This window comes from Magnolia sinica, chromosome 2, assembly GCF_029962835.1.
Source record: "Magnolia sinica isolate HGM2019 chromosome 2, MsV1, whole genome shotgun sequence".
In the NCBI taxonomy this organism is placed as follows: domain Eukaryota; kingdom Viridiplantae; phylum Streptophyta; class Magnoliopsida; order Magnoliales; family Magnoliaceae; genus Magnolia; species Magnolia sinica.
In genome coordinates this window covers 135,782,205-135,792,674 of record NC_080574.1, presented here as the reverse complement: position 1 = coordinate 135,792,674, position 10,470 = coordinate 135,782,205, and the positions used below count along the sequence as shown (strand labels likewise).

At 39.1% G+C, this 10,470-nt stretch overlaps 1 protein-coding gene across 1 annotated transcript; it reads left to right on the top strand.

Moving 5' to 3' along the window:
- Positions 1–841: 841 nt before the first annotated feature.
- Positions 842–10,036, top strand: LOC131230715 (nuclear transcription factor Y subunit C-2-like). Its single transcript, XM_058226655.1, has 7 exons — positions 842–977; positions 2,393–2,456; positions 4,755–4,822; positions 5,137–5,331; positions 7,463–7,570; positions 9,284–9,373; positions 9,940–10,036. The coding sequence occupies exons 1-7, from the start codon at positions 861–863 to the stop codon at positions 9,940–9,942; spliced, it is 645 nt and encodes a 214-aa protein (XP_058082638.1). The 5' UTR covers positions 842–860; the 3' UTR covers positions 9,943–10,036.
- Positions 10,037–10,470: the final 434 nt, after the last annotated feature.

Here is a 10,470-nt window from a genome sequence, read left to right as displayed (position 1 = left end):
TTTTCATAATACATTAAAATGATCTGAGAAAAATGGTAAACGGCGTAGATAAAACACTTACATCATCCTGGCCCCACAGAGCCCTGCCCGGACGGATTACTGTCCGGGCGGGGGTAGGACCGCAATCCGCGTCCTCATCTCCAGTGCCGTGGTGACACATCATGCTAAAATCCAGCGGATGCTGTACTTACATTTTAATGCATTTTGCTATTTTTAACTCCCTCACCTGCAGATCTCTCTCTCTCTCTTGGAGCGGATTAGGTGTTACCCGGGTAAAACCTTAGTGGGTGTTACACTTTCCGTGTGGGTCCCATCATCATTAAGTTTTTGTATATCCACGCCGTCCCTCCATTTTTAAAGATCATTTCATATTGTTATTAAAATTTTTAAGAATATCCAAATCTCCAGTGGACCACATCCCTGTAAATTGTAGTGAATGTCTATTAAAAGATTTTTGTAGGCTAGAGAAGTTTTAGATCAACCTTATCTCTGTATTTACCTTCATCCAGATATTTTTTTACCTTATCAACAGGCTTGATGTTAAATATACGTCATAGTTCTTCTTAAAGTGGTTCTGGGAATATTTTAATGGTGATCTTTCAATCACCACTGTTTCCCATGGTGTGGTCCACCTGAGATTTTAATGTGATTAAATTTTTGGGCCATAACTTAAAATTGTCTGGAAAAACGTGGACGGAATGGATATATAACACATAATCAAGGTAGGCCCCACGATGAGGGTAACACCTAATCTGCTCTCTATCTCTCTCTCTCTCTCTCTCTCTCTATTTAAGGGCGTGAAGCCCTTCATACAATGATAGGCCTCTTAGCTTACGAAGGGACCCACTGAAGGTTAGGCCATGGATCCAAACCAATCGTTGCAGTACTCTTCTTCTTCAAACCCGCTTTCTCACGTGCACAGCTTCATGCACGTGCCCCCAACCATGTTCCCTCGCCAAAGGCAGTCGTCCCATGAGGTGAGAAGCTTCCAGTGCAACTGCGTCTGAGTATGAGAATGGTGCACATGTGCCTCCATCCAGGCCGTCCAACTTTGGTGAGCATTGTAGATGGGGCATGGCCTGAAAATTGTAGGAATGAAAGAGAATCCTAACCGTTCATTTGGTGGTAATCAAATGGATGCCTAAAAATAAAATGCTCATTGGTTCAAACACAGCCTGCGAAATCTGATGGTTATGGTCATCTGATGAGTGTGATTTTCTAGCTATGTTCCATCCATAATGGTCCCACAATTTGCAGGTCTCAAGATGCCGTTCACGTGTTGTTGCCCTAAATCTAGGGTGGAGCATGGACCCGGATTTCCCACCACTGTTGGAGGGAGCCTGTGGAACAAAAATCTCTCCTGGGCCCACCATGATGGGTGTTTGACATGCACTAATTAGTAGGAGTCCTCATTTTTAATGTCTCTGTGGTGTGGCCCATTTGAGTTATTGATTCATCTAATTTCGTGCGTGGATTCCTGTATTTTATGAATTTCTTGTTATTATTTATTATATATATAGAGAGAGAGATAACTAAAAGCTTGTGAGAACTTTTTCAGAACTCATCACACATGATGTAGCCCAAAATCCGAATTGTTTATGTTATAATGCACCCCATGAAACCTCTGGATCCCGACTTTCACTTTGATCCAAAACTTTGGTGGGTCATGGCAAACCGAGGGAGGAAACAATTTCCTTTTTCCATGGCCTACCAAAGTTTTGGATCAAAGTGAAAGTTGGGATACAAGGTTTCATGGAGTGTTGCATCACATGCCCGGTTGAGATTTTGGGTATACATGACTTGTGATGATTTCGAACATTAATACCATGCATTTGATAGGTCCGTTTAAATTATGGGATATCCCAAAAATCAGTTGTATATGGCACTCATGTGGGCCATACCATCTAAAATCAAGTAGAGACAAACTTAAAACATGTAAAAGCACATGGTGGGGCCCGCTTGAAATTTGAATGCATTTGAAACTTGTTTTGACCCCTCATCCAAGCGGGACACACATAATGGATGGCCTGGATTTGTGAACCACATCTCAGTGGGCCCAAAAAATGATTATGAACGTTTTAATGGAGGGTAATCCCTCTTAACTTTTGTATGTGGTGTGGCCCACACAAGTCACGGATTGACTTGATGTGTAAGCCCTAGGCCCACCATGGAATGGTGCATCTGACTGATGGAGTAGATGTTCAACACGCATCATGGTGGGGCCCACACAGCTCGACCTCATGGAAAGTTCCCATGAGCTCCATGGCATAGGACCTTTTCCCATATATATATATATATATAGAGAGAGAGAGAGAGAGAGAGAGAGAGAGAGAGAGAGAGAGAGAGAGATTATCATTTGGTAGTACTGAGTTCCTATGCTACTATGATGCAGGTAAAAAGGCAGCAATTGCAGTTGTTCTGGCAGCAACAAATGCTAGAAGTGGACCAAATTACAGGTTTTCGTTATTTCATACATTTGGCTCTTCTTCTGTGTTTTGGTGGAGCTATCTCTCCACTATACATATGATCAGGTTGATATACCAATCTGGACCATCCTTATGGTGGGTCCCATCATGTTTCGACCCGTTTGAAGAACATGATCAATTTGATTTATACATTATTTAAATCTTATAATTTATTATTGTAACAATATTGCAACCAATATCATGGCCATTGGGTGAGCTGGATTTGAGCGGCTAAATTTTCAAAATCTAAAATTTCAGTATATCGCTGCCCATATCACTCACATCTAATGCTTTGAATTCGATTGCATGGCAGTCGTTATGCAATGAGAGAGGTATTGCATCAGCTGAAAACCTTCTTAGTTCGTTAACCGTTCAGATTTTACCAAACAGTGCTTTGACCGTTTGAAATCACAAAAGCACATTTATGAAGCTGAGATTGCAAAAGTGTCCTCATCTAATTTCCTTTATTTGTGAGTAGTGAAGCACTGTGGGGTCTACATGGTATGTGTACGTCTAATGCGTCAAATAAAATAGTAGATCTGTCGCCGCACATGAATTTGGAGATTGTTTTGGTTTTTTAGACTGTTTTTTAGTCGTGTTAACACTTGATGATTGAATCAGCTTAATTTTTTGTTTGTGTAATTAATGCAGTTGGTGCGCTTGTCGAATGCGTTGGAAGTTATGCACATACCTTGCGGTTCTACAAATGCTATACTTCACCACTAAAATTAATAACAATAATAATAATAATAATGAGAGAGACAGAGAGAGAGAGAGAGAGGTGCTTTGGTCATTTCAACTCCCAAGGATAGTAAAATAAAAACTATTGAGTAACTTTGTGGTGGAAATGAAGTGTTTTTACGCCATAGATCCCTAATAAATCTGAATTTACCAAGGGGATTACTTAATACTCTAGTTGTGTAAGGGGCTCGATTCTCAGGCATTTAGAAATTGCAAATTTGGAAAATATTAACTCAAATTAAACCAACTAAATTACGGAACCTACTACACTAAATAAATTTAAAAATCAAATTAGTTGAACAATCATAAACTCTAGTTGGTGGACACATGACCCATTTAAACTTATAATTTGGACAGTTTGCTTTGATATAATTGTTCACTATTTTTTCGCCACTGAATGACCAAAGTTCCCTGGTCTATTTTCTTTTCTGAGAAGGCTACTCTGCTTGAGATCGAGTGTGAAAATGCACTTGCATTAATCACCTCCGGTGATGCAGGACAATTAGCCACTTTCTCTAAGAGCTCAAACTGATAGAGCATGGTAAATCAATCCATTTATCTCATAGGTCAGGCCCCACATCACATGGGCTACAACCTCGGTCGAACCCTCCTCGTGAGCCCTACATCACATGGGTACCACCTCACACGGGCCACCTGCCCCAATTGCGCTCCCGCATCCCACAAGCTACCCCATTCAAGCCTGGTGTGAAAATGCCTCTGCATTAATATCATACACACACCTATATATACATGGGACCCTCATTTTGGGACTCTTGCATGTGGGAGGCACCATAATGTTTTCATGGCATCCAACCTGTTGACAATGATCACTCCACCGTGATATTATGATGACTAAAAAATCAGGCTGGTCCAATCATCTTGTGGGCCACTACATGAATAGGAGGTTATTGGGTGGTTGTCCATTATTGTCTATGGTGTGGTCCACTGTATTGTTTTTATATGGTCCAATCCGTTCATCAAATGAGTAACACAATCATGATGATGGTATTTCCAAAACTTCAGGCCTTCGCAATCTTCAAGTGGGCCATGCCCAAAAAAATGGATGGCCACTCAAAATTCTCTAACCTCAAAGGGTGGCACGTGTGGATTGGTCAGATTTTCCGGGCATCACAATTTCATTGTTAGGGGAAAATTCTAGATGGTTTCGATGCCACATACACATTGATGGGCACCATCCACAGCCATTGCCTTATATCCCCATCTGAAGAGGATACGACCTGTTTTTCTGGAAGGCTAACCTTCCAAAATCCTCTTATGGAACTCGCAAAAAATCCAAGCTCTGTAGCCCTATATCTTACTGAGATAAGATTTCATTGTGATATGAGCCGTGGGATTTTTTGAACATTTGCCTGTGTGGGAACCCATTTATCATCCTTCTTTATTTTAGATACCATGAAATTAACAAAGTCTTATGATATGAAATTAATGAAATCTTCCAAGGTTACGATCATTTGAAACATTTAGACACTTAACTATCTTCCATAGTATAGGGTTATTTAAATTGAAAATCCATGTATTACTTTGTAGAGTTTAAGCAGCATCAGCTTCCACTTGCAAGGATCAAGAGGATTATGAAGTCAGATGAAGATGTGAAGGTTAGTGTATCCAATTCATATCCTTGTTGTAATGTGAGATAGGCCTATCATGTAGATGACCTAGCAAAACCATTAGGTGGGCCACATGTGTACATTGAATGTGAACCATTGGCAATTATTTAAATGGTCCATGGGTCTATAAACTTGTGTGGCCCAGATAATGAGTCCACCTAACTATTTTTTAGCAAGGTAATTTGGGAAGTGTGACCCACCTAATGCATGGCTTGAATGTCCAGTGTAGTCGCTTCGATAATTAGGCTATTAATCCTATGTTGGTGACATACTTTCAACTCCTATATTGCCATGTTCAACAGATGATAAGTGCCGATGCGCCTGTCTTATTTTCGAAAGCATGTGAGCTTTTCATCCTGGAGCTCACACTGAGGTCATGGTTGCAAACAGAAGAGAACAAGCGTCGCACTCTGCAGAGGAGCGACATTGCACATGCTATAACCCAAACTGAGGTTTTAGATTTCTTGATCGACGTCGTTCCAATGGATGATGAAAAGGTATGTTAGTAAAGTATTTCCTGCTATGCTCTAATACCAATTGAAAAAACCATCAAAGCTATTAATACCCTAGTTGGATGAACATGTCTAACCATACAAAACAAAAATAATAAATAAGAGATTTTCTCAACAATTCAATCCATAATTATTAAAAACCGTACACATCATAATTCTAAAACTTGGTGACTCGACTCAAAACTTGGCTGAGTCAACTCAACTTGATGAGATTTTGAGTTGAGTCTCCATGAAGTGAGTGACTCGCTAAGGAGGCATTTTTGAACCAAGATCTTTTGCAAAGTGATCATCTGATCTAACCAGAAAAATATGCACTATACCTTTACATCTTCTTCATTTATATTTTGCCTGCAAATGACTATTTAAAATATTTATAAATAATATTAATCTAACTATTATATATCAAGTAAAGAGTCATCTGAAATCTTTGAATCAATTCGATGTGACTAGACATGAAGGAGTTGGGTTTTCAAGTCTTTTAATTATGATACAAATCCGTAAGAAATTTCCACGTGACAAACAGTATATACTCTACAAGATAGGATGAATTTTAAAAGTTATTCACCTACTTATGCATTAGTATTGCCTATGTGGGGCGCACAATGTTGTATGTGTGACAAGTAACCCCTGTATTAAGTTAGTCCTACCATAATGATTGGATGCTCCAAAAATTAGGCATTTCCAATTACTAAGGGAACGTTTGGATACCACCAAATAAGTTACTTTTTTTACTTACAGCAGTAGAGAGTAACTTATTTCCGGTAAGTAAGTTTGGTTTATGATTAGTTATAAGTAACTTTTTTACTTAAAAGTATATAATTATTTCAGTTAATATTTCTTAACTTTTCTACTTTTCATAAGTTGCTAAAGAGAGGCATATGAGAGACCAAAGAGGAGAAGCTTATAAGAAGGTTGTACCAAACATAGTCATGTTTTTAATAAGTAGAAACTAAGATAAGTTACTTTTCTTAAGCAACTTAAGATCCAAACGGGCCCTAAAACTTTGGATGGATGGACAACCAGCCCCAAAACTTTGAAATTTATGTGGTGCCCAAATTATGGCTGAATGTGCTCCGTTTTTTGCGCTGTCCAACTTTTAATGATAAGGAAATCTCATTAGACATGTTTGACAACATACACACATAACAATGGCCCCCACACACAACCTTGTAGAATAAGCTTATTCTACAAGGACTTGTAGAGAAACCTTCCTAGAGAGAGAGAGAGAGAGAGAGAGAGAGAGATGTATATAAATAAATACTAGTGTATTGTTTGCGTGGATGAAAGGAAGAAGATCCCTGTCTGCTTCTAGTTGACAATCCTTGAATTCAAAAGGAGAGAAAATCTCTAAAATGAAGATAAATTGATACTATTGAATGGTAGGAGAGTCCCTCCATTCCTATTCCAATTCAAATTAGAGAAAAGAAATTGAAATTATAAAATTACTAAAAATAATAAAAGATGCCTAATTTTATCTAAACTCATAAACAAGCCTTAGGTAACTAAATAAGAACTTCCGATCGCAAACAAACTTTAAATCCTTTTTGAATGATAACTAAAATAGGTAAATTTGACTTAAAACTCAAATCAACCCCTAAAGCAATGAAATTTTGCAAAATCGTTTGATAGTAAATGAACCTTTAAGAATGATCATGATGAAAAGTTTGTGGATAGCTTTCCAATGACACATTATACATGCAAAAAGATAACCAATCGCTTTGTTATAACTTTCAGACTTGATTTCTTTTGATCCGATCATCTATGAGGTTGTCTACGTACTTGCTCTACATTATATATATATATATATATAGGGAAACGCTCAAATACTTAAATATTCATATTGGGAGTCATTTGATACTCTGGCAGAGTGTGATGGCTGATATGCAGGCACTCAAAAATTGTACATGTGTCATACATTAAATCAAATTAAATTTACTAAACTGTGGAATCTTAATTTGAGTTACTTGTATGCCACATGCAAATTCTAAGTTATTTCTAAGCACCTGCATATCATTCATCACACTCTTTTAGAGTATCAAAGTTCTTCTAGGGTCTTATTGTCCATGAAAAAGATTAAAAAGCATTTTACTAATAAGAAATGAATGGATTTTACTAGGAGGAGGAAGAATCTGGAGGGAATTGGGCAAGCAATGAAGCTTTTCCTTGCAATGCAATGCATTTCCCTTTGATGCAATCAACCACCTTCAACCGAAGTGTTCATGAAGTGAGTATCTTACACCTATGAATTAGAGCATTGTTCTAGAAATCAGTGAGTTGACTCGAAACTCGGTCGAGTCTTCAAGTCGACTCAACTGATTGGACATCGAGTCAAGCCAGTTTTCGGGTTTTTTAACTATAGATTGGAGGTTTTGTATTATTCTAAAAAACTCAGGGAATGATAACCATTGGATTGTGCTGTACATTCATGCTTCAATCATGCATTAAAGGCTAAGAAACTTGGATATCTGAGCCATTCATCAAGTGGGTCGCGCTATGTAGATGCCCCTTTGAAGAATCAAGCGTCCACTCATCAAATGGGCCACATTGTTAGAATAAAAATGACAGGTTTTCAAAGCTTGGATAACTTTCAGTAGCTGAGTTGATCTGTCTAGAGGCCTGGTTTTTTGGTCAAGGGCATCTGCATAGTGGGGCCCATATGAAGGACGGCTTGAATCTCACACATATTTGGCATATAGCTGGGCTCCCATGTCTGCTGAATTTGGGCTTTAGCAAAGTTCTGTAAACAATATCATCCTTCAAAAATAAAAGTGAATAGTATAGGGATTTTCACCTCAAATTTCTTTTAGGATTTAGAATTTACCAAACAGTGCCCTGAGAAATTGAAATTCCCGGATGTATATCAATTACATTACTGCTCTTCTTTATTTTATTTTATTTTTTAAAAACAAAGTGGAGAAACGAGAATTGTGGAACCCACACCGTATGTGTCTGACATTTATCCCATCTAACAGATGCCTATCAACATTATTACTAGCTTAACCAAAAAAAAAAAAAATGGTGAATCCAATCATAAGGTGGGCCAATCCATAAAAAATAATATACCGCGTTCAAAATATCTCAATTCAAATGTAACCCATCTGATGATCAGATAGGCTGATATTTTTCATCTTGTTATCACCATGTATGTGACATATGTTGGAAGGGTTGGATGTTATACACATACCATGTGGGCCCATACTACTTTTTAAAAAGAAAAATTAGATGCTAGCATTTTTATAATATGTATCCTCTCAGTAATTTCTAAGGAGCATTATCTGGTAAAAGTAGATTTCTGAGGAATTTTATAGTAAAACTCCCAGTAGTACATGAGAAATGCTCCATTGCTCTCGTAACACTGTACGTTGTAGTGCACTTAGTTGCATCTTACACTTGGACGGTCCAATTGATCCCCTTGAACCTTCTTTTAATTAGTCCACTACGCATTTTACAGACCACCATGCAAAAATCTCATGATAAGATGATCCGATCCATCACTGATTTGGCATTTTTTTTCTTATAGCCATCCTTTTTTCAAGCCACGGATGGGATGGCTATGATTGCCTCACAAAAGTGATTCTTTAGGCTATTAGCTAATCTATGATGAGATCCAGCAAATAGATGGATAAAATTGTTGACTGGACCTATTTTCTATAAACGATCTTGACCGTCCATATTAAAGGCCATTGATCAAATGGCTAATGTTTGTCAGATTAGTGTGATATTTATATGGTAGCTCATGAATGTCAGTTAGACCTAAGGAACGTACGGTCTGGATCAATGGATTGGACTGTGGAATTGTACCAGAGCAATTGGGTGCACTGTAACTTATAGTAAGCGGAGAGGGTGGAGCTTTTCTCAGGTGTATGTGTACTGTATTATACACCGCCTACCGTAGAAATCTCAATCAAGCTAATGGCAGTAGCGTAATTATTTTCAGGAATTCATGAGCAGGCAACAAGAAGTCCCTCCGCCGTTCATGATGCAGCATCACATGTCCTCGACCCAAGGCCTCTACGAGCCTTCCCAGGTGATCTCAGCCGCCCTTTTTCTCTATTGAATCTACATGTACGTCCATCCAGACCATCCAAGTCCAGGCCCCATTGTGAATGTAATATATCCCAAAAGTTGTAATTATTATCGGATGATCCTAACCATCCGATTTGTGCGAGAAAATGACTGATCATATCGGACGGTTGAGATCACCCAATCAGCTCAGTATTTGGACGACGGTGAGGCCAGGATATGGACGATCGGGATTGACGTGCATGTAGCGTTGATGGGTCAGTACCATGTAGGAAGTGGTGCAAAATGTGTGTAGGCTGTGCGAACGTGTCATTTGTGGAAAACATTGTAACCGTGCAAAAGGTGGGCCACAGTGTGAAGAGCAGATGGAGGAAAAATATGAGTAGAATTTAAACCAAGTAAGTGGAGCGACAAGGACTGATTCGATGGCCATGGGAGCTACCTTGTGCATGTGTTGGATGTCATACGCATGTGAGACTGGTTGTATGATGGTTGCAGCTAAACATTTCTGGATTTGAAGTGTAAGTGGCAATGATTTTTGAGAGCTTTATTTTATCCATCTCTTTGCAGTGAGGAACGAAGGAACGTGACTGTTTGGCGACGATGGGAGAAATGGCACCGAGAGAGACAGAGAGAGAGAGAGAGAGTTCTTGTGTGTGTGTTGGAGGGAGAGAGAGTGTGTGTGTTCTTGTGTGTGTGTGTGTGTGTGTGTGTGTGTGTGTGTGTGTGTGTGAGAGAGAGAGAGAGAGAGAGAGAGAGAGAGTTCTCGTGTGTGTGTTGGAGGGAGAGAGAGAGTGTGTGTTCTTGTGTGTGTGTGTGTGTGTGTGTGTGTGTGTGTGTGTGTGAGAGAGAGAGAGAGAGAGAGAGAGTGTGTGTGTGTGTGTGTGTGTGTGTGTGTGTGAGAGAGAGAGAGAGAGAGAGAGAGAGAGAGAGAGAGAGAGTGTGTGTGTGTGTGTGTGTGTGAGAGAGAGAGAGAGAGAGAGAGAGAGAGAGAGAGAGTGTGTGTGTGTGTGTGTGTGTGTGTGAGAGAGAGAGAGAGAGAGTGTGTGTGTGTGGTTGTGTGTGTGTTTGAGGAGAGAGAGTATGTGTGTTCTTGTGTGT